At 41.0% G+C, this 25,547-nt stretch overlaps 2 protein-coding genes across 3 annotated transcripts in view; one reads left to right on the top strand and one right to left on the bottom strand.

Annotated features, from left to right (window-relative positions):
* The window catches only part of nme7 (NME/NM23 family member 7), a 181,324-nt gene extending 180,656 nt beyond the window's left edge, over positions 1–668 (top strand). For both annotated transcript variants that reach the window (XM_078232643.1, XM_078232647.1), the window contains one exon: positions 439–668. In XM_078232643.1, the coding sequence (XP_078088769.1) occupies positions 439–471 (33 nt within the window). In that variant the 3' untranslated portion in view covers positions 472–668. The remainder of the gene's footprint in view (positions 1–438) is intronic.
* Positions 531–24,789, bottom strand: LOC144506475 (sodium/potassium-transporting ATPase subunit beta-1-like). The gene is made up of 6 exons (XM_078232649.1): positions 20,587–24,789; positions 18,895–19,023; positions 17,505–17,660; positions 6,323–6,507; positions 5,199–5,282; positions 531–1,650 (listed from the first exon to the last, which is right to left on the bottom strand). The coding sequence occupies exons 1-6, from the start codon at positions 20,678–20,680 to the stop codon at positions 1,387–1,389; spliced, it is 912 nt and encodes a 303-aa protein (XP_078088775.1). The 5' UTR covers positions 20,681–24,789; the 3' UTR covers positions 531–1,386.
* Between the last annotated feature and the right edge of the window lie 758 nt (positions 24,790–25,547).

The following is a 25,547-nucleotide window of genomic DNA, read 5'->3' as shown; positions in this document are numbered from 1 at the left end:
TCTAACTCCAGAAAATATATACCCAAATAAGACCAGATTAGCCTATTAACTCCTGCTTACAGGAGCAACAGACCACTGCTAGTGGTGTAGGAGATATTTTGCTTAAAATTTCAGTTATTATAATCCAAGATACCATGTTTTCTTTGTCTTGTATCCGTACACCAAGGGGGCAGTCAATTAAGTTCAAGTCCATTGAGCACAAAGTACTAGTTAGGGGAACGGGGGGGGGCTGTTTGCACAACTTTCATTTGCTCAATTTTCCAGTGGGTTACAAAGTCTGTCAACTGCTTATTTATAAAATTGGCCAATGTTTATGGTTCCTGCAAAGAACCTATTCTGACTCACCTGTGTTTTAAACTGGCTATTGGCTGAGTTCTTACTCTAACTGGCTATCTTCAGAAATATGCACTTCATAAAGTTTGCACTATTTATTTTTAGGTGCAGTATTTTTTCAAGATATTGGACAGTTGAAAAACATGGTCTGAAAATCAGTGAGAGTTCTTCATTTCAAGAAATAAGTTTCAAGACAGTAGGTTCATGAGTTTTATTTTTGATGTTTTAAATCAGGTGGAGCATTGTTCTCCCAACAAGTTTACAGATGTTACATTGCATTTTACACCATGAACACCATCCTACTGCATTGGTTTAAAATAAAGATTATGATTTTACCAGTGACTTTGGTATCTTTTATACATTACACTTTGCAGAAAAATTTTACAACTGCATAAATATAAAATCTTCCATGAAAATGGTTAAAACATTCATAGACACCACCATGTGATGGTTCCAGCAAACAACTTTAATAACTAATCACAATAGCTTGATAGCCAGACCCAGATCTCAACATGGATTGAAGATTAAACAGATCTAAAGGAAAGTGTAATAAAACCCATCACCCTACACTTAACATTGCCAAAAGAAAATGCAATTTCTCCTCCCTCCCCTACACGAAAACTTCAGAGTGCAGTATGTTCATACACATGGGCATAACAGAAACAAAATCAAGTACCATGGCAATTTTCAGAGTATTTACAACTTGGAAAGCAAAGCTTGCTCAAAAACTGCAACATGGTTTGAAGGACCAGTGAATGCACTACAGTACTGTACACTCAAACCCACACGAGGCACAAGGCAGCAATACCCAAGGACAGAAACACTGACTGCTACACATTAGTGGAATTATAATTTACAGTAATGGGCACACCCATGGCTCAAAGTAGTATCATTTACAGTAGAATAAATATGTACTACTATTGCTTTTATGTTACATACCTAGGTAAATGCAGAAAGCTAGTGTAAAGCATATAGATTAAGTGTAGGTCCCATATGTATGACAGTTTGTTCAAGACTAATTTGAAATAAGGGGCAAATTCTAGTATGCAGTTATCAGCTCTTGACCTCAAATTTTACTTCAAAACGTCCCAGAGAGCGGTCCTTGTCACTATAGTTAATATTTTCACCATACACTTTACACTCTATGCGCACTTCCATGTTTTGTGAGATATTCATGAACTGAATAGCAACCAAGGGCTGGAGGTATTTCTCCTGCAGACGCTTGCCATAGTATGGGTAGTACTGCAAAGGAAAGCCAGCGAACCCTCCCATGCCAAAGTATTCCACAGGTCCAATTTTATCTCTGTCTTCTTCTTTCTGAAGAAACCAAAAAACAAAAATTACAATGAGTCCAACAAGTCTTGAAGAGGTAACAAACACGTGGATAAGAGTTCTCCTCCTTTCTCCACTCTTCCTGACAACTTGGTAAAAAATAACATCTATTCCTGATGTATTTTCTGTGATGCAAGTAGTAGAGTTCATTCTTTAATATACACTGTTTGCATGCCTTTATAAAAAGCAAACTCAGATACATACATGTTGGCACTACTCTAGGAACAATATTAAAGATAGATGTCAGCCACTGGCAAAATGATTGAATATTTATTAATTTTAAACTCTTAAAACCTACTAACTGCATTTCCTCAATGCGCCACGTTGCAATCTATGCTCTCAACAAAGGTACAACGATTCCAAATTAAATTGCTCCTTTAAAAGGCTCTATTTTGGTTCAACAGATTTGTTTGTAGTTTGCTTATAACTAACTTTAGGTACTTTTAAGCTGTGATAAGCATCAACATCCTAAGTTACAAATAAAAGATCATAAATCATGTTTTGCTAACTTGAGTTTTTTGAAGTAGTAACGGAAACAGTCTGGATAATGCTGTTGATGTAGTGTACACAGACTTTCAAAGGCATTTGATGCATGGGCACACAGACTTGAGAAAAACTGTAGCTCATGGAAAAGGTAGCAACAATGGATACAAAATTGGCGAAAGAATAGGACGCAGAGTGTAATGGTCAATGGATTTTTTCAGGCTGGAGGAAGGTTTGTAGTAGAGTTACCCAAAGGTCAGTATTGGAACCCTTGCTTTTCCTGATAAATATGAATTATCTAGATCTTGGTGTGTAATTTGATATGAAATTTAGAAGGCACAAAACTTGGAAGCATTGTAAACTGAAGGGACAACGACGTAGAACTTCAGACACATTGCAGTAAGGTGATGCATTTCGGTAGGAAGAACATGGACAGACAAGGTAAAATTCTTAAGGGGGTGCAGGAGCAGAGGGACCTGGGTACATAGGTGCATGGATCACTGAAGGTGGTCAAACACCACTCGTGGAAAGCGAAGGATAGGCTAAAACTATTCAACAGCTATGTGGCCAAATGCTGAAATCCACGCTGACACCAAGTAATTAATGAATCTCTAAAAAGCAGCAAGCACTGCAATAGAGCGATTTACATTACTCAAACTTCATGCCAGACTCATCTGAATCATGAGCAACATTATGTAAATCCAAGCCATTCTACCAAGCCATATCCTCCAGGTAGCTTGGAGGAACTTGATATGCATTCTTGAAAAGAGAAACTGAACTCAACTACTGGCTATCCAACCATTTTTTAAAAAATCATTCTGGCTTTGGTTAGACTGTTTACCACTTAGATTAAATTGGATGAATATTTATGCCATCTCCGGTGGCTGGGGTGGTGCAGGCAGGAAAGCAAACTAGAGAAATCCTTACTGCAATTTTTAAGGCAGATGGGAGGATTTGTCAATCAAGCATTTTATAGCTGAACCCCATTTCTCAATTTGAATCTTTCATGATCCAATTGTGAAAGGGAGATAGAAAACTAGTTGATATTGCAATACTGATTTTTCCTCCCCCAAACATAGAGGAACATTTTGCAGAAGAGATGCTGTTATGTAACTGAAAAAGACCAAACTCAAAAACAAGCAAACATAGTAAAACAAAAAATTAGGACAGTTAATTGACAACTAGTTAGCCAGTTGGCTATTCTGCTTTTGTTCTGACTGCCCATTGGATTTACTATACTGCATTTGTTAACTATGCCCAACCTCAGCATATTGCTGCTGTGGAAAAGAGAAATACTTTGCACTAGGTTTTACCAGCTACAAACATTCTGCCATGAAACCACCTCTAAAAACAATGCTATCAATGTTTTAGAGGGAGGGGGCAAGGTGAAAAGTGGGTAAATAAAGGGAGAAGTAATGCAGCAGCCAGAAATCAAAATGGAAAATCATGACTTTCAAACATGCATGCGCAGTTCTTTTTAATGCTGCCACTGAAGCTGTGGCAAACAAAAATGGCAGGATTTCATATATAGGGCTTAAATATTACAAAACCATTTCAGTGCTGAAGAACAAGATTGACATTTAGATAGTACATTTCAGTCATCAGAAATTTCAGTGCTTTATGAAGTACTTTTAGAAACTGTTACTGTTGTAATGTAGGGAAATGTAGCAGCCAATGTGCAAAGCAAACTCCCACAGACATCATGATAATGACCGACTAATCTGTTTTTTGTGATGATAGAGAAATAAACATAGGCCAGAACACTGAAGATAACCCTCCTCTGCGAAACATTGCCACAGGATCTTTTAAATCTAACAGCAGGTAGACGGGGCCTCATTATATCATCCAACGGATGCCACCTCAGACAGTACAGTTGTCCCCCAGCACCATACTGGAGTGGCAACCTTGATTTTTATGCTCAAGTCCAGTGGAATTTGAATTCAGAACTTGTGATTCTGAGGTGACAGTATTACCTACTGAGCCACAGCAACACAATGAGCCCGAGCTTCCATGGAGTGGCAATCAGCATTGGACTGCCACTCAATGCCCAAATACTTATATTTTTTGTTGACACTGTCGCTTGATGTGACTCAAGCCAGGCAAGATCCAGGCAGTGCCCATGGGCATCAAACTGAAAAGGCCAGGAGTGTCAGTCTTTTGGGACCCTGACTAATCTGAGAATGGGGAGCTCAGAAGTTATAGCCCAATAGTTCAGGTATGTGAACCAAACAAAGAAAAATAATTTTGAATTTTTTGCATTTGAAACTTGGTATGTGGGCTTTGCCGGCTAGGCCAACATTCATTGCCCATCCCTAACTACCCTTAAGGTGGTGAGCTGCCTTCCTGAACTGCTACAGTCCATATACACCCACAGCACTGTTAGGGAGTACCAGGATTTAGATCCAGTGACCGTGAAGTAACAGCAATATGTTTCCAACTCAGGATGGTGAGTGGCTTGGAGGACAGGTTAAAAAAAATGCACTTGTTCAAAAGGAAGTTAACTAGCTTTGTCAAAAAGGCATTACCAAATTAGTTTACTCATGCTCCTTAAAAACAAAATATTGAACTTGTTTAAATCAATTTATCAATTTGACACAGCTTGCATATATTTTTCCAAATTGACAGCCATTTCCTCTGGTCAAGTTCCAAGTGAGGAGTTCGGGAACCACATTAAACAGAAACTCTATTCAACACTAAAAATGCAATCTTCTCAGCTAGTGGTCTTCCAGAAGAAAGAAGAAACATTCAACAAATCTCAACTTCCTGTCCAAGCAGAGGGTTCCTATACATCGTTCAAATTGTGATGCGTGTGTAATTTTCACAGCACTAAAAACATCAATTGGTGATCCATGGCATGCTGCAATAAATGGCCAACTAATCAATAATTCCTACTCTGAAAAGAACGTCAGTTGAATGACAATAAAACAGAATGCTAAAGACATTTGCATATTAAGGGAGCAGCTAGAGAAGTTCACTTCACGCATAGATAAAGTGAAGAAAGAACAGGTAGTTATCATTCTCCATCCTGGTTCAAAACCAAAATCTCTTACCTTTGCTGCACAACGAATAGGAATAAGATACTGATTATAATTTGCTTGCAACTCTTCAGGAAGATCAGTGTTATTCTTTGGAGGCTAAAAGAAAAAATATTGAGCAACCAATCACACCCACTTAAAACTATTATAAATTACACAACTTAAATGTCTCTAAAATTCGTTAAAGTATACATTCTTATAAATGAGAAAGGCTGGATCTAGCTGGAAAAGTGCGCTATTGTTGCGCAGGTTTGGTAATGAGCAAATTGAGGGGATTAAGAGAAGCACAAATGCAAATCTCCAAGATCTGGTCAATTCATGTTCCATTTGCTTTGCAACCAATCATTCTTTAGAACATACTGGACTTGCACATTAGTTGTCCACTTCCAGGGAAAATACGAATAAAAACAAATGCTGCCGTTGCCAGTAATGCTCACCCCACAAAAGACTAAATTTCAACTCACTGCAGAAGTTAGGGGTAGACCACAAATAAGTATGTTTAACAGCACAATTGTTCATGCAATATCATTCAACATCTTTGACTTAAAAAATTAAACTGTTCAATTGCAATCTTGCATGCAACGAAATGGTCAAATTTTAAAATCTTTTACCAGTGCTTTTCTCTAAATCGTGTTCCCTGTATTGGCCACTGTACCTAATTCACTTTCCTTCTCTGCCCTGTTTCTTTCCCAACTCTAAAAATCTCTTCACTAAGGGCCCAGATGCTCTTGTTGCAGATAATTGAGCTAGCGATGCAGGAGGAAGATGCCCATTCTAGCAAGATCTACCCCAACATACAAGCAGCAATAAAAGTAAGCTTTTCATCAATAGTGAGCCAGCTTAAAATATATGGTACTATAACTGCTGGATTATAACAACCCATATTTTTTTATTCCATCATGACTAAACTGATCTAAACTATGTCAATAGTGCTAAAATGCTTTAAGTCAAACTGCAACTATAATTTACTGGCCATCACATAACTCAGATTTTTTGCAGTCAGTGTGTCTTGGGAATCCTTAGAAATCTCAAAGTTTGTGTTTTACCAAAAAAATTGACCGACTCTCAGCCTTTCATTTCTTGAGTCAGGTTATTTAATTACACATGCAAAGTATCATTTAAACTTGAAGGAGCCTCACCTTGGGATAAAAGTTAATAATCCTGTTGAGCTTCGCAACAATGCAAGGTCTGCCATCTGCAAAGCCATAAGAAGGATCTTCTAGTCCAGAGCAATTCTTAAGCCACTTACGGTTAAATTTACACACTCTCTTCTGGCCACTTGAATCATCTAGTGGGCCTCTATCAATGTACGCCTTAGGAGAGTCTAAAAATAAATATTAGATTATTAACAGCACTTGATATCAAAGTCAAAATTCAAGCAACCTAAACATTGGTAATAGAGATAATATAAAATATCTCACTACAAATGGGGATATGCATCTAAGGCATAATTAAACAAGCAGGCAGGAATATCTATAAAGTCCTTCATGGAACTGAAGGCAAGTTGGTGACCTGGTTGGATAGTAGATAGAATAGATAAATTGAGATGGCAATTTTTGGCCGACAGATAATAGGTGGCTTGGTCATAGAAGACAGAGGGTGGTAGTGGAAGGGTCTTTTTCCGGCTGGAGGCCTGTGACTAGTGGTGTACCGCAGGGCTCTGTATTGGGACCTCTGCTGTTTGTGATTTATATAAATGATCTGGAAGAAGGAGTAACTGGGGTGATCAGTAAGTTTGCGGATGACACAAAACTGGCAGGACTTGCAGATAGTGAGGAACATTGTCAGAGGCTACAGAAGGATATAGATAGGCTGGAAATTTGGGCAAGGAAATGGCAGATGGAGTTCAATCCTGATAAATGCGAAGTGATGCATTTTGGTGGGAATAATGTAGGGAGGAGCTACACGATAAATGGAAGAACCATAAAGGGTGTAGAGACGCAGAGGGACCTGGGTGTGCAAGTCCACAGATCTTTGAAGGTGACGTCACAGGTGGAGAAGGTGGTGAAGAAGGCATATGGCATGCTTGCCTTTATAGGACGGGGCATAGAGTATAAGAGTTGGGGTCTGATGTTGCAGATGTATAGAACGTTGGTTCGGCCGCATTTGGAATACTGCGTCCAGTTCTGGTCGCCACACTACCAGAAGGACGTGGAGGCTTTGGAGAGAGTACAGAGGAGGTTTACCAGGATGTTGCCTGGTATGGAGGGGCTTAGTTATGAGGAGAGATTGGGGAAACTGGGGTTGTTCGCCTTGGAAAGACGGAGGATGAGGGGAGACTTAATAGAGGTGTATAAAATTATGAAAGGCATAGATAGGGTGAACGGTGGGAAGCTTTTCCCCGGGTCGGTGGTGACGTTCACGAGGGGTCATAGGTTCAAGGTGAAGGGAGGGAGGTTTAACACAGATATCAGAAGGACATATTTCACACAGAGGGTCGTGGGGGCCTGGAATGTGTTGCTGGGCAAGGTGGTGGAGGCGGACACACTGGGAACATTTAAGACTTATCTAGACAGCTATATGAACGGAGTGGGAATGGAGGGATACAAAAGAGTGGTCTAGTTTGGACCAGGGAGCGGCGCGGGCTAATTGTTCCTTGTTTCTCGTTTCAAGGCTTCATTCTATGATCATCTTGCTGGTGCCAGTACAGAGCGAGACTGCGGATAGTTGGGAACCTGTCTCGGGGGCAAGGAATTCAGATGGTGTTCGTGGAAGTGGAAATGACTAGGGTTGGGAAGCATTTTCCGATCAGGGCCATTGTGATCTCCTGGACTCGTTTCGATCGCCTCAGGGGGTCGGAAAGGAATTTCCCAGATTTTTTTTCCCCATATTGGCCCTGGGGTTTTTCACTCTGGGTTTTCGCCTCTCCCTGGAGATCACATGGTCTGGAATGGGGGGGGGGGGGGGGTGGGGGTGAGTTAATAGGTTGTAATGAACAAAGCATCGTAGCTGTGAGGGACAGCTCGGTGGATAGGATATTGGTATGTAGATAGGCTGGAAAATTGGGCGGGGATCCTGGATTCAGGATTCAATCCTGGACCGGGGAGCGGCGCGGGCTTGGAGGGCCGAAGGGCCTGTTCCTGTGCAGTATTGTTCTTTGTAAGCAATATAGATGGAGGCATAATATCACAAAAATATATTGATAGATTAAGTGAATGGGCAAAACAGTTAAATGGATTTCAATTAAAACCAACGTGAGGTCATCCACTTTGGCCCTAAAAATAGTAGAAACAAAAGTTCCAAAGTCACTTGCGGGGTCCAGGTACATAGATCATCAAGATGTCATTGGAACATCTAAAGGACTAGAATGAAGGGGTAAAAGTAATGTTTCAGCTATGCAATACCTGGAGTATACCTTAGCCACCACACAAGTGAAGGAAATATTAGCCTTGGAGAGAGAGAGTGCAGTATAGTTTTACCAGAATAGCTGGACTACAAGGGTTAAATTACATGGACACATTGTATTCCTTGGAATTTAGCAGGTTCAGGGTGATTTGACAGAAGTTAAGGGAACTGGTAGGATAGACACAGAAGCACCTTGCTGGTTGGGAAGTTTAAGACTAGGAGCGGCCGGGGATGGAGGATGGTACTGTCTACAAAAAAATACAGCCAGTCTCTACAGGAGTAAAATTAAAACACTGCCACAGACAAAAGGTGGAAGGAAGCAACAACTGATGCTGGATCAATTGCTCTATTAAGTTCAAAACCAAGGCATTAAGGAACATGAGGCAAAGACAGATATATGGAGTTAAGTCTCAAGTTAGGCATGATCTCACCAAATGGTGGAACAGGTTCAGGGGAGCTAAAAGGCCCACTTCTTCAACCACCAGCACACCACCTCCCCAAACCTAAGCAGAGATATGAAACCTGCTCCCAGAGTGGCAGTTTGCAATGCCACACAATTAATCAAGCTATCCAATCTTCTTCCAATCATGTAACACTTCCACCTCCTTCAGGTATCATGCCCCAAAGGCACTGACAATCATGAAACTCCATTGGAACTGCAGTGGTTTGCCGTTGCCTTCTGCAATATGGCTGACCAGACACTCCCACTCTCTGGTCTGCCAGACATATTGGAAGGATTTACAGGCTGATAATCAATCTATTGGGTCACCTTCCATGGCTGTCAAGCCTTGAAATACAGCTTAAACTTGAAGTTTCAGGCCCAGAAGGGGGCTGCTACCAATGCGCCACAAGACCTCCCACAACTTTCCTCTATAGCTTCAAAGTGCTTGCTTATTTATCCCATAAAACTTCAAGGGCAAAGATCAGTGCCAAAAACAGAAGATATCTATAGAGCATCTCAAGATTAAAATTCAACACTGGTTTGTGAAAATGGACTAGATTTAACATTCACTCTAGGTGGTGCCCGACACCCTTCCTAACATTGACTCTAGGCAGTGCCCAACAGTTTTGGTAAAGATTGTAATGGAAGTTTGGCCACAAAATTAACCTTTTGTCCTAGTAATATGTCAAATCGCTACCCCATATCAATTTTAGTCAATACTTCTTATTGATTAACATATAGCCAATTCAGTACAGGATGGTGGATTCAGCACATCAAAACCTAAGTTACTGTGCAAAGCCGCAAAATGACATGCTCAAAAAAGTATAGCAGTCTGGATTCTGGAACAGATACTCCACAAATTGCAAATAATCGCAGGTTGTTGGGACAATTTGGACACTCCACTGTTGGCTTTGCACAACAGCAGCTCGCCCTCATTTTGCATTTTCACACAATACCAATTAAATGTACAGAAAATTGTTATTTAACTGCTTTCTAATGAGTTTCATATTACTGCATTACCAATCATCCCTTTTTAAACTGTTGTATGTCATCCCTACAGAAGCATGATTTAAATTTAAAACTGTTCAATTTATTTTTTACTTCTTCCACTCTTTTCTCTCCACCCAATCATTTCCACATTCTGAAATTGACAGCATTCTGCTATCACCACGCTGTTACATCCAATTTAGATCAGTGACCACATATGTCTGATCCCTATGATACTCCAGTTACATCTTACCAACTCCAAAAGACCCATTTATCCCTACTCACCTTCCCATTAAATAACTAATCCTTTAAATATACAACCCCCTACACTATGTGCTATTAGCTTGTGAAGTATCCTTTGACGTGGCGCCTTATAAATGTATTTGGGAAGTCCGAGTACACCACATCAAGAAGTTCCCCTTCATCCATATTATTTCCTCAAAAAGCTGAATTAGTCAATTATTGACTTATCCTGCTAGAACTTTCGTAATAATGAAGGTAAGCTAATCAGCCTTACTTTCCTGCTACATTTGCCAAATTCCAATCCACTGGGGCCCTTCCAGAATCCAAGGAATTTTGGAAGATTATAACTCATGAATCTACCTCTATGCAGGTTCAAATACTATATAAACATTGTCACTACCATCTTTTCTGTAGGCATAACTCATTCATATCTTCCTCCTGAGGATCTTTGCCAGCATTGCCTCAAGACTGTCAAAGACAAAATGGTTCCTCTTTATGAAAGGGAAATATTTAGTCTTAAACTCAAGTCTAAAAACATAGTCTAAGATTACTTTTTATTCATTTGTGGAACAAGGGCGTTACTGGCTCGCCAACATTTATTGCCCATCCCTAGTTGCCCTTGAGAAGGTGGTGGTGAGCTGCCTCCTTGAATCGCTATAGTCCATGTGCTGTGAGTTGACCCACAATGCCATTAGTGAGGGAATTCCAGAATTTTGACCCAGCGATTACAAAGGAACGATGATATATTTCCAAGTCAGGATGGTGAGTGGCCTGGAGAACTTGCAGGTGGTGATGTTGCCCTTGTCCTTTGAAATGGAAATTGTTACGGAGTTGGAAGGTGCTGTTTAAGGATCTTTGGTGAATTGCTGCAGTGCACCTTGTAGATAGTACACGCTGCTGCTACTGAGCGTCAGAGGCCTTGATGTCAAGGACTGTCACTCTCACCTCTGGAATTCAGCTCTTTGTCCATATTTGAACCAAGGTTGTAATTAGGTCAGGAGCTGAGTGACCCTGGCAAAACCCAAACTGGGCTTTACTGAGCAAGTGCTGCTTGATAGCACTGTTGATGACCCCTTCAATCACTCTACTGATGATCGAGAGTAGACTGATTTGGGCAGTAATTGACTGAGTTGGATTTGTCCTGCTTTGTGTGTACAGGACACACCGGAGCAATTTTCCACATTGTCGGGTAGATGCCAGTGTTGTAACTACTGGAAGAGCTTGGCTGGGGGAGTGGCAAATTCTGGAGCACAAGTCTTCAGTACTATTGCCAGAATGTTATCAGGGCCGGTGCCTATGGAGTATTCAGTGCCCCCAATCATTTCTTGATATGATGTGGAGTGAATCGAATTGGCTGGAGACTGTCATCTGAGATGGGTGGCATAGTGGTTAGCACTGCTGCCTCAGTGCCAGGGATCCGGGTTCAATTCCCAGCTTAGGTCACTATCTGTGTGGAGTTTGCACATTCTCCATGTGCTGCGGTTTTCTCCCACAGTCCAAAGATGTGCAGGTTAAGCGAATTGGCCATGCTAAATTGCCTCTCAGTGTCAGGGAACTAGTTAGGGTAAATGCATGGGGTTATGGCCTGGGTGGGATTATGGTCAGTGCAGTCTCGATGGGCCAAGTGGCCTCCTTCTGCACTGTTGGATTCTATGCTGGGGACCACTGGAGGAGGCAGAGATGGATCATCCACTCAGTACTTCATCATATTTCTCCTTCCTTCAACAAGGACCACTTTGAATGCAGGAACTCAACTGTTTTCTGAAAGCTAACATCCATTTATGAGCTAAGAATCTTCTATAAAGCCCAATAGACCTCAGGCAAGCAGGTTATCCAATTGTTTGCTGGATCTGAACATTAGTTACTGCCTCTGTTCTACACTCAAGCTAATGTAGGAAAAATATTGTAACTGCTTTACTTTTGCTATGAAGTTGGAAAGGGGTTTAAATTAGGCCAAGTTAATGGTTGTATTCATGATATTTTGTAGCTATCCGATTACTAGCCTTGAGAGAGTTAGCCCAGTTAGGATTTTAGTTTCAAGTATTAACCAGGCCAGGTTGATTGTTTAAAGAAATAAATGCATGGACTCAAGGAATAAAACAAGTGCCTGCAACTTCCCTGTGAGTGTCAATGACCAACGGATTGGCACTCCATTGAGACTTGCCTTCACTTGAAATCCAAATCCAGCATCTTGCCTGACCATCCTGACTCAGGGCAGAGATGACAAATAATGAAGCAGCTCAGGGACTCCAGCAGTGAAGTGTAAAAGGGACACAATGAAGGAGGACATGTCCCTTTCTACAGCAGTTTGAAAGATACAACTGAGAAATAGAGTGCATCTTTGGGGTAGCTACCCCGAATTCAATGTTGGGGAGCCAGGAAGTTACAGCCATTCAGCATTAGATACTAATTTCTATGCAAATGCTAAATTAGGGAACAAATGGCATCTGAAAACTGTTATTGATCACAATTCCAAAATTTGCAGGTAACAAAACTTCCAAGTACTGAACATTTGAGGAGGATAGGATAGACTTCAAGAGAACAAACAGGTTGGTGAAATGAGCAGACATAGGATAGATTAAATTTAATGCAGAGAAGAAAACAATACATTTTGATAGGAATAATGAGGGGGGGGGGGCAAAAAGCAAGACAGAGACACCAAACTGTTGATGGTGGCACGGCAGAAATTCTGGCTTTTATGAAGAGGCATAGAGTCTTTGGGACTCCCTCCACACGGAGGTTATAATGAGCTTTTATACAACTTGTTCAGCCTCAGCTGCAGTAGTGTCAAATTCCAAGTACCACATCTTAGGATGTGAGCACTTTGAAGATGGTGCAGAAAACCTTTATAAGAACATTCCAAAGATGAGACTCCAAATTACATGGATATGTTAGAAAAGCTAGGGTTTTCTTTGGAGAATTGGAGCCTGAGGAGATTGGAGAGTTGTTCAAAATTATGAGGTGTAGATAGGAACTGTTGCTGTTTGTGGGAGGGTTAAAGGCCAAGACCAATTCAAGGGAAAAACTGTTATTGTTGGTGAGAGGGTCAAAGGCCAATTTAAGAAGATTGGCCAAAACAACATGAGAAAGAAACTTTTATATGTATTACAGGGACAAATTTGGCTCTGGCCTTTAAAAGAAAATTGGATAATCACCTGAAGAAAAAAATATTTGGAGGATCAGGAACAGCTGAGTTGTTCGTAAAGTCAACACAAATAAAATTGGCCAAATGACCTCCTGTAATGTAACGTCATCATTCTATGATCTCAGTACATCCCAAAACAGTGTAGTCACTTTCTGTAATTCAGTGAACCAGAACATCCAAATACCAATGAGATAATTGAACAATTAAATTATTAGTTGTGATGTTGGTCAAGGGATAAATGTTGGCCAAGACAAAGGGAGAACTCCTGTCCTTGTTTGAATAGTGCCACAAGATCGATCCGCCCAGCAGGATCCTAGTTTAATATTCACCCGAAAAACAGGTCTTCCAACAGAGGAGTATTTTAACCAGACCACACTGAAGCGCATGGCCTGGGCTTTGCAATCAGCAGTAAATGATGGACCAGCTACTCATTACATGCACATCTGCCCAAAAACTTTCCACAGGCTTTTGCGCTTGCTTGAACTCAGAAATCCATTTCCCCCTAAATGGGGTTTGGGACCTGGATGAACAGGGCAAGACACCATAGAAGGACAGCGCAGAGTCCAAATCATGTGCAGAAAACAAAATGTGAGATTGAGATAAAGACGGTCAACATTTTTTTAGATCTCCAATAATTAAATCCTTAAGGAACAAGATTCTACCTTGCCAAAGGTTAATTTGCAATGCCAGGGAGGTTGCTCTACAAGACTCGTGTGGTTAGAAATCAACAGTCAATCGTTAGAAAAAAAAAACAAGCATCAAAATTTAAGCAAATTTAGTGGGCAAGTACAGCAACATCACACATTCCATGCTTCAATGGGGGAACTCTGAGGAACCAGCATAACAAAGCTTCTGAAGGAAAGGGGCAACCTTCCACATTGAATTGAGCAAGGGCAGTCCAACATACAGTACTCTAACAATGGCATGCATGGATATTCTCACTTATCCTTGAACAGGAATTTCAAAGCTACTGGGTTCAAATTGTTAGGAGTAAGGCTTCAACCCTGAATCTTGTGGCAAGAGTGCACTGTACCAAAACTGACCAATTTAAGACAATCTTATTGCAACAGAATTCACAAGCTGATCTTGTCCAAACAACTAGAATATTTAAACATGCAAATTAGCATTTCCAACAATCTTCGAGACCAAACAATTCAAAACATTGTCCAATAATTTTAATTGCATCATTTGGAAGTTATTGGAATAATGCAGACAAAATTTAAGGACCATGACTGTAATGACCAACGTCAAAAAAACCACACATTGTCCAAAAAACATCTCTACATGTGACACTACATAGTACTTTAGCCTCTGCAGCAGCTGTCATCTATAGCCAGAATGTATAAGCTGAGGAAATGTACAGCCTGATGCTTTCTTCCCATTGTCAAACTTAAATTAGGCTAATTAAACCAACATTCATTTGCACTGAATAGTCACTGAGCGAGTAACCTTGTATTTCAACTTGTAGTTGTTTTAGAACGTGACAAAGCTTGTCCATCCTCACGTGGATGTGTCAACAAGATGCATAAAGTGTGAACTGAATTAGCTTATTTAAACAAAACTATTTGGCTAAAAAATTGAATTAGCAAAAACATTTTCTATTCCAAATTGGGCATCAAGACTATGGCAGGATATTGCTGCCAGAGAATTGTATTTTTGACAACAGTTGGTGGGCACTGCTTCTGTAGCAATATGTGTACTCAGAACTGAATTAGTCTCATGGAGCGACACCATGTGGGTTATTCTCAAACTACATCTTTAAAAACGTCTCGAGAATAAATGAAGGAGATTAGTGACTTAGAGGCTTATATTTAATCAAGTGTCAACTTAGCTCTATCACCCTGAGTAATTAACCATTCTCAAATTAGTGGCCATTTCTGTAGCTCGAATATAATGGTTGGGGGTGGGGTGGGAGGTCCTGCATTGTGGAAGCACAGCTACCCAAACAAGATGAAAAATTAGAGCCCAAATATGGTTTATCATCATGATTCAGCCAAACATTCCAATAGATCGATTACACAATTCAAAGGGAAGAGAGTTTACTCCTTGTCCTGGTCAGAATCATGCTCTTAACCAACACCACACATTTAACTGGCTATTTATGTTATTACCATTCACAAGAACTCACTATGACAAAATGTTTAGTATGTTAGCAGTTCAAATGCAAATATTTTAATATGGCTAATACTTTATTTACTATTGCCTCTCAAAAAGCAAAAAAGTGCAGTTTAGGTTGAGCTGTTATCCAATGAACAATCTCCTCTTCATCAGCAAGTTGAGACCACCAACAACGCCCCCCCCCCAGAAAGCCTACAATTTATCTATTTTATTCAACCTTCGTTTCACTGCAAGCTAAAAATTAAAACATTGCAAATTGTCATTTGAGTAATTTGGTGTTTATATATTGAAAATTGTAAAACTACAAACAGCCAACCAAAAGACCAGCAAGGCTTATGAAATGTTTGCAAAGGAGGCAACTTGAGATAAAGTACTTCAGATTTGATAAATAAATGACTCAATTTTCTAATTTGGGTAGTTCACAATCCATTTTATAATATTTAAATATAATAATTAGGAGTAGGCCATTCAGTCCCCTTAAGCCTGTCCCAATCGACAAGATCATGGTTCAACTCTGCCTGTTCCCCAGAACTCAGCTCCCTTGTCAATCAGAAATCTATCCAAGTCAGCCATGAATATATCCAATGACCCAGCCTCCATTGCTCGCTGGGGGAAGAGAATGCCAACCGAACAATCCTGAGGCCGGGGGGGGGGAAAGAGTTCTCATCATCTTAAATGGGAGACCCCTTATTTTGAAACTGTACCCCTAGTTTTGGACCTCTGCATGAGGGGAAGCATCCCTTCAGGTCTCTCTTGTCAAGCCTCTTCAGAATCTTATGCCTCAGTACGTATCACCTCACTCTTATAAACTCCAATAAGCATAGGCATAATCTGTTCACCTTTCCTTGTAGGGCAGCTCCTTCATCCCAGGGATCAGCCTAGGAACCTTCTCTAAACTGCTTTCATTGCAAATATATCCCTCCATAGGTGACCAAAAGTGCACGTAGTACTCTAGATGTGGTCCCACTAATGCCCTGTAATTTTTAGCAAGACTTCCCTGCTTTTATACTGCATTCCATGCAATAAAGTCAACATTCCATTTGCCTTTGAATTACTTGCTGTACCCACATGCAGATTTTGAGCTCAATATACATCCTTCATCCAAGTAATTAATATAGACTATAATCTCAGAATCACTTCAGTGCAGGAGGCTATTTAGCCCATCGTGTTTGCACCAACCCTCTGACAGAGTATCTTACCCAGGCCCTGGGTAAGAACCCCACATATTTACCCCACTAATCCCCCCTCACCCACACATCTTGGGACACTAAGGGGCAATTTGGCATGGAATATCTGCCAAACTTGCACATCTGGATTGTGGATGGAAGCCGGAGCACCCAAAGAAAACCCACACAGACATGAGGAAAATGTGCAAACACTGCACAGTCACCCAAGGCTGGAATCAAACCTGGGTCCCTGGTGCTGTGATAGCTGAGGCCCCAGCACTGATCATTGCTGCACTCCACTAATTAAAGTTTGCCAACCTGAAAATGATCAATTTATCCCAACTGGTTCCTGTGTTAGCAAGTCCTTTACCAATGCTAATATATCTCCAACATCATGCACCCTTATTTTGTGCAGCACCATATCAAATGCGTTTTGGAAATCCAAATACACTACATCTACATGTGCCGCTTTATCCATTCTCCTGGTTACACCCTCAAAAAAATAATAAATTTGTCAAACATGATCTCCCTTTCACAAAACCATGCTGACTCTTGTCCGATTCGAAGTGTTACATTTTCAGTTTTCCAATTTGCTGTAACCTTTCCAGAATCTAATTTTTGGAAGATTGCAGCTAACTATCTCTATAGCCATTTCTTTTGAGACCTTAGGATGCAAGTCATCAGATCAAAGGGACTTTTCCTCTGGTGATGACTGCTTCAAGTTCCTCTCACCTTTTTGCCTCTTGATTTTTAACTATTCTTGGAATGCTTTGCATCTTTTACCATGAATATGGATACAAAATACTTGTTCAAAACTTCTGGCCATGTGAGTGAGTCATATGCCTATCAAAGCAAGAACAGTCACCTAAACTTACCAGTACAGTCCTCATAAGGAGTGCTGCCAAACTGAATGGTTTCATTGTAAAGATCCAACAGCTTGTTCATACTTTTCACAAAACTTTCGTAGGTCGTTGGGTTCGACATAGTAAAGGAAATTTCCGTTTTAAACGAATACGGTGAATGTGAGAGGCCTAAAATGGAAGTTAAAATTCAATAAATCAAATATAAATGTAATTAAGCTTTGGTACATTTATAAGATGTTGTTACTCTTCAGTAAACCAATATGTCTTTGTATATTTCTGAAATTCAGAATGCAATGCTAAACTGAAGAATCATGATTTAGTATGCTATCTTCATACAGTAAACCCATCGCTATTTGGGACAGTCAATAATTAATTGATTTCTGGACAGCACAAATATGTCTGCATTAAGTTTTTAATGAAATAATCAGCCAGATTGTTCCTACACACAGAGACCCTTGTTTTTTTTTTATTCATTCATGGGATGTGGCCACTGCTGGCCTGGGCCAGCATTTAGTGCCCTTAAACTGAGTGGTTTGCTCAGCCATGAGGGCACCTAAGAGTCTGTCATTTGCTGTGGATCTGGAGTCACTTGGGGGGCCAGACCTGTCAAGGACGGCAGATTTCCTTCCCTAAAGGGCATAAATTCCAATTCTGTTTTACTGAAATTTTGCACACAATCTATCATGATGGAATTTGAACGTGTCCCCAAACCATTAGCCTGCCCCTCTGAATTATTAGCCCAGTGACAATACCACTGCCTCCCCCGTTGGAAACTAATGCATGCAGAGATCAAGATTACTAAAAGGTTTGCACATAAATAATTTGTTACTTGCATAATACACCAGAGGACAGTCACACCTCAGTGAAGAGGACAGATTAACACAGTTTAATGGTGTAGGTCTTAAACAACATGCATATCTACATTGTGGTGCATAATACAATTAATCTGTACCCCAAATAAAGCCTTATTTGATACCGAACACAGTATAGAACATCGTGACATGAGTGGATTACGCGGTATTTTTATAGGCACAGATGAACACTTGATGAATACAAAGTCCGTTTATGCATTCAAAATAAATCAATCCTAAAATAAAGCATCGTTATTCAATTAATCCTGTGCAAGATTCATAAAACCCGACTTCAGTGAACAGTGTGGGGGAGGCTGGAGTGTGTGCATACTGATAAGTGACCTTCACAGTTGCCTCCCAGCATAGTGGTAGTGACACGCAGGCTTTTCCATTGCGCCTCTTTCGGCAACCACGGACAACAAATGGAGAAGCACTCTAGCATGGTGAAGTAATTTATGCCACAAAAAATCTAATTAGAAGCTTCCGACACCCACCCCCTGTCCTCATCTTCCACCGCCTTGTGTACATTTAAAAATGCAAAACCAATATACCTGGAGGTGCAACTCTGTCCTGGTATTTCGGTTCGAATTCACTGATCGTGAGCAGCAGTACTTGAATAGTTCCGATGAAAATCCCAGCGAGGCACCCATAAAAGACCAAGTAGAACAAGAATATCTTGACTACAGGAAGAATACAGATAACCAAACATTACTAGGTGTTTTTTTTTTGGGGGGGGGGGGGGGGGGGGAGAAAGAGAGAAAACCTGACTGGTTAAACACAAATGGAAAATGCAATAGAAACGGTTCCGATTCATTATCAAAGTGTCCGAATCTTGATATTAGCTTGCTTCTCAAGCAGATTGTTTCACTATCACTGTAAATGTGAACTTGTAAAGAAGCCTGGTTGAGAAAGGCTATGTATGACTCAGTGGGGCTGAGGGGTGTAATAGTAATGGCCCATGCTGATAAGATGTCCTCCAGCCTTTCAGACAGAGGTACCGTTGACACTTGCAGCAAAGGACCGTTCGGAAAATTTCCATCCGATGACGAGAAGGGAGTGTTCAGCCAGACAGAGAGACAGCCAATAATTTATTGGTAATGAACTTGCACACTCGTGATAGGGTTGCGTAATGTTTATTGGTGCAGTGAAGGTGGAAAAATCGATAGGAAACCCCGATGCCAACAAATTTAAAAAAGAAAATGCCAGGCCAAGTTGTCCTTTTAAAAAAATCGACTCCCCCCACACGCACAGCACCATTTGTTTGCTTGTTAACAAAAGCTGCCAAGATCGCGCCGACAGTCAAGAGTTTGCCAAAAAAATCTGGGCTACCAAATTAGTAACATGCTCATGAAGCCGAATCAATATTCGTGATTAGAAGGGGAGCAGACTTATAGACAGGTGGATGTGAAAGGAGTTTTCTACACAAGGGTTGTCTGGGCACCAAGATAACCATCGGTTGCTAAGAGACAAAAAATACTCGGACCATTTTTTCCTCCTGAAACACACACACATGTATAAAATCACAGTCTTTTTGCCTCTTCCCCCACTCCCAATTATGTTTTATTGATTCCTAAATCTCTCACTCCAAGGAAATTCCCTGGATCTGACCAGTTAATGATGTTTTTGGAAAATAGTGATTTTGGATGTACCCAAGGGGAGCAATGTCGAGCGGCTGGGTGGCGTGCTGCAAAGCGTACCACCTTGAATAACCTTGGACTGCGGAAATTGTGCCTTCAAACTTCTTGCTTCCCCCTCACCCGTGCTCTTCCCCCTCCTTCCCGCCGCCAATCACATGTTTGCCCAAAAATTAAATCAAAGATCACCAAACATTAAAACAAAATACTGCAGAGTTCTCCCTCTCCCACTCCACACAAGCACCAAAACGAATCTAACGTTCAGACACTGCACGGAAGCAATGTCCTTCACACTGACTTTTATTTTTAAAAAAACACACACATCGAGTCACGCACATTACATGAAGGCGGAAGCCGGTGCCATTTACCCGCTCGCTTCTGGCACTCAACACGCACCATTTTACAACCAATCTTGTGTCTAAAAATGTACAAAAACGCTTGCAAAGACTGCCCTCACACACTTAGAGAGAGAGAGAAAAAAAACAGAAAATCTCCAGACTATTCTCTGGCGACATTTCACAACGCGGTCCATTAACTGAGATCAAAGGCGGGAGGAGGCCGATTACTTATATATACACACTTTTTAAAAAAGAGGAAAAAAAGACTTACACCAACTGCTGCCGGTTCTGCCTAGAAATTGCTTCTCCTCGGAATCCCAGAGGAATTTCTTCCAGCCTCCATCTCCCTCCTTGCCCTTTGCCATGCTGCCTTGGAGGAGACCGAGTGCGGTGGTGGGGGTGGGAAGAGTGCTTGTGAAAAGCTTGGCCTGGCTGTAGAGCGGATCCTGGCCGGCTCGCGGCTACTGGCGCGCGCGCGCCCTCCCTCGCGGCGGCAGTTGCTCTTCAAAAATAAACGGCTGCTGGAGAGTGGGAGCCCGCTCACACTCGAGGCGTCAATTCCACCGGGCGGGCGGGCGGCGTGGATGGAGGAAGCGGGTGGGGAGGAGAACGGAAAGCTGAGAGACTCGGTAAGGTGACTTTTTTTTTTCCCTCTCTCTCTCGTTTCTTTTTTTCCACAAAAAATATAATATCCTCTTAAGCTGGAGGGGGAAGTTGTTGTTGAGCGACAGTCAGCAGGAAGGGCAATGGGGCGGGAGGGGGGGAAAAGGGGATGAAGGGAAGCGGAGTTTGAGCAGCTCTTTAGGTGTCAGGAGTTCCGCCCAAGGTAAAGGACTCACTGGCTCAGGATTTTATCGGCGGCCGTTCCGCCTCGCCTGGTTAATGAATTATTCCACGGCGCCAGCCAACGGGGAGCGGGCTCCCTTTGTGACGTACAGGCTCAGCCCAGCCTACCCGGTGTGGGCTGCGGGGGGAGGGACTCCGGCTGAATGTGACACCCTGGAGCAAAATGCTGATTTACTGCATTCTTCACACACCCAGAGTTGTGGGCAATATAGAGGGGGAACGGGGGAGGGGGACATGCTCAGCATCTTAACCTGCGGCGCTGCTGACAGCAACATAGCATCACTTTACCATCGCTGCCAATCAGTCTGTTTTATGAGGGGAAAGGCCGTAAATCAGTGATTCCTGTCAATGCAATTCCATGCGGCTGTACTTCAATGAACGAATGAACAAAAAAAACCAAAAAGGCCTGATTCATACCGCTCCTCAACAACGTCGCTCAGAATAGTCTGACGGACTTCGCAATAATTGGCAGCTGTTTGAACGATAGTGAGCCTCCACAAAGCGTTTGAAATTTAGCTCCGAAGTCCCACTATTCCGCTTCCCCCCCCCCCCCCGGCCTTCCTTTAAAGGACATCCTTCATAAAGGATTAAAAAAATATTTCACAATCCCCTACGCTTGGTTCACTTCATGATGGGGGAATTAGTAAACTGAGTAACAGCTCCTGGAGATGTCTGTGCCACGGTAAACTGAACTCAGATACTGACTTTTGTCTCCAGTCGCCAGCGGAAGATTTCAACCTAATTTAAAGGAAGGCTCAGATATGAGGAAAAATAGGATGAACCCTCTCAAAAAAAAACAAAATGGGAAGATATGGGTCTTCAGTTAAGACATCCAAATCTACGGGGGGGGGGGGGATGCAGACCATCAAGAGGACTCTTGCACAGCTCAGTTCTGTTTTTATAAAGAGGAATATGCTGCAAACTCTATTAGAAGAAAGCAGTGTTTATTTTACGTTTGCTGAACAATTTTACTGCGGATCTGCTGCCCTTTCGTGTTTGCCCTTCAAGAACTTACAGACCGAAGCACGTGATTGGCGCCGCTTCCGGGAATGGAAAAAAAATTCCACTCCAAGAGCATTAGTTTCATATTCACCTTCGACACCCAGGTTCCCTTCAAACGGCTTATATGAACCAACCTTTAGCCGATCGACACTTTCTCGAAGGTCCCACAGCACACCCATAAAGGAACAACACTGGAAGCACCAGCAGATCTCCCCTTCAAATTGGGGCCACCGCAAGCTGTGTCTTTTAGGAGAGAAAAACACCTAAAGTTACGCATAGCAAAAAAATTGAAATATGAGGCTGCTGCTGTAGAGACCACACAGTTCTTAGTGGAAAAACTAAACTCAAGGTTGTACATATGTGTTTTTTCTATAAAACTTCGGACCTATTTTGGCTCGAGACGAAGCTAATTACAAGAGGGTCCTTATGATAAAAACTGAATGCATCCCTCTAAGTTTAGACACTAGGATTATATAAACATGTAACACCAAGAACCTACAAGTAACAACACATGGACACACATCTGAGATGGCACATTTATAGTGGAACAATTTTAACATACAAAGATGTGGGAGTTAGGTTGATTGGCCATGCTAAATTGACCCTTAGTGTCAGGGGGACTAGCTAGGGTAAATACATTAAGGTCTGGGTGGGATTGTGGTCGGTGCAGACTTGATGGGCCCAATGACCTCCTTCTGCACTGTAGGGTTCTATACAAAAATCAATACTGAAAATGGAGATAAAACATTAAATTACAATAAAGATTAAAGCATAGTTTTAATTCCATGACAAAGTTCATGATAAGTGTCAACGTTTTATGGACCCTAGTGTGGCATGAAGATTCCAGAGTGAACTCCCCTTAATATACCATTTTCATGGCCAACACAAATGCTAATTCCTCCATCAACCCATTTCATGACACTAATATTATTAGCACAATGTTGGCGGGGCGGGGGGAAAAGAGAGATAAGGTGGTGAAACGACAGCACATCTTTGATCAATGTTGTGCATTTCCAGGTAACGGGATGCCAGTGTTTAATGTCACATTGTATGTTTGCTCCATGTCTGTTTAGCTAGTCCAATTCTTGCAGTTACATGTCAGAATGAAGCTCAATAGATTGTTGGTCCTGATAGTTTTAAGAGAGCAAAATATATCTGGGTGTGAGAACAAGTATGTTTCCACAAATCAAGCTTATCTGTACATCATTTGGTTAGAACTCCCAGACTTGCCTTGAGTATTCCATATACAAATAAGTGACACTAATTAGTGTTATCCTTAAACATATCAAAGTATATAATTGATATGCATAATTTCCCATGTAATCTTGTGGTGTATCAGATGCAATGCAATTGGAAAGATAATGCATTTAATCTTTCATATACACCTTGTGTATCTATAATTACAAGGACACAGTGAATTTTGTGTGTAAAACCTATGTAAATACTCTGGTCTTGCTCTATATTTTGCAACTAGTTTATGGTATTTGCAATACCTCATCTAATGAGTCTTCCTAAAATACTACAGGATTGCTATATTATTTCTAAATTATGTGGATGAGGAAGAAATCAACTTAACACTCGCTTAATTTTAATGGGCAAAAAAATTGTGCGTCATCAATCAGGCATTGGCTGCTGCATCTGATTCCTGATACGTGTTCCAGTGAAGCTTTATGTCAAGAACACTAAATTGTAAAGCCAACCTCTCTATAAACACAGTATAACCTGTTATGAATAGGATTGCTCAAAGCACTGTCTAAGAGAGTCTGTGCTTAGTTATCTAATAAAATAAACCCTGTGTGTGTTATGCATTGCATTTATTTTGCTCCTCAAAAGATGATTGCCCCAGGAATCCATCATTGTTAAACAGCATCTAATTTGCCTTTAGATCATTTACAAGATTCAACAGAAAATTTTATTAACTTAAGGAAAATGACAATAACTTGTATTGATATGGTACCTTTAATGTGGCAAACTATCCCAAAGTACTCCACAGGAGCTGCTGTCAAACAAAATTTGACACCAAGTCAGCTACATAGAGAATTTAGGAGAGATAACCAAAGTAAGAGAGGCTAGAATTGGAAGAGCACAAATATTTGAGGGTCAGTTTGAAGGAGGTTACAGAGATAGAAACAGCTGAGACCATGGAGGTATTTGAAAATAAGGATAAGAATTTTAAAATAATGACATTTCTTAACTAACTGCCAATGCCTGTTATTGAGTTCAAAAAATAATGGTTGAATGGGACTTGGTGCGAGTTAGGACATGAGCATCAGAGTTTTGGATGCCCTCAAGTTTACAAAGGGTGGAGGATGGGAGTTCAGCTAAAAGTGCATTGGAATAACTCTAAAGGTAACAAAGGTATGGATAAGGATTTCAGTAGCAGATAAACTGAAGTAAACTGAGGTAGGGCAGAGTCAAGCAATGTTACAGAGGTGGAAATTGGCTGTTTTAGTCATGATGTAGCTATGTAGTCAGAAGGTTAACAGTTTAGTGCAGCCTCAGACAGGTGCCCTGGAGAGAGATGGAGTCAGTGAATAGGAAACCATGATATGGAGACAGGCCAAGAGTATAACATTGTGAACAATTGTAAAATATTGACATTTCAGTTGGCTAATCTATTTACAAATAGAAAACGTACTATTGTTGATATTTTATATCAGCTTGATATTTCCAGAAAATTTTTTTTTAAACAATAATTTCCCGATTTTCTATTTTTCAGTCAGATAATTTTTGTGGGTTTCCCAATTAACCTCATCATGTTATACCAATTACACAAAAATAATAGTTCTCAATAAACCTATACATTTTTCATGGAGTACCTGACCCAACATTTATGATTGCAGGTTCAATCAACATAGCCATCAACTTAATGCCAGAAAGAAGACTAGTTTTGAATGCAGCCACTAGATGGGGTGCCTTGCTGTAATGGGATGTTTTACTGGGGAGGGGTGGGTGGCACAGCTAGTATGCCCCACAAATGTCTTCAGCTGATCATGCAGCAGTTTTTAAATGCAATTAATGATTGTAGAATTGTCTACAATCCAGCTAGTCTCTCTGTTTCACTCTATTCAAAGGAAGTATGCTAATAAAAAAACATGACAAGAAATTGAGAATGCAGGTTTTTTGTTCATTCACAGGATGTGGATGTCATTGTCAAAACAGCCATTTATTGCCCAACCCCAGTTGCCCTATATAAAAGGTGGTGGTGAGCCACCTTATTGACAACAGAGGGGCTTATTATACCATTTCAGAGGTCTATACTACTCAACCATATGTGTGGGGGTCTGGAGTCACATAAGCCAATCCAGCTAAGAATAGAAGATTTTTAACTAAAAGACATAAATAAACCCAATGTTTTTATCAACAGTCCAGTAGTTGCATGGT

The sequence above is a fragment of the Mustelus asterias genome, chromosome 17 (assembly GCF_964213995.1).
Source record: "Mustelus asterias chromosome 17, sMusAst1.hap1.1, whole genome shotgun sequence".
Classification (NCBI taxonomy): domain Eukaryota; kingdom Metazoa; phylum Chordata; class Chondrichthyes; order Carcharhiniformes; family Triakidae; genus Mustelus; species Mustelus asterias.
The sequence above is the reverse complement of the archived record's forward strand: the minus strand, read 5'-3'. Positions and strand labels throughout refer to the sequence as shown.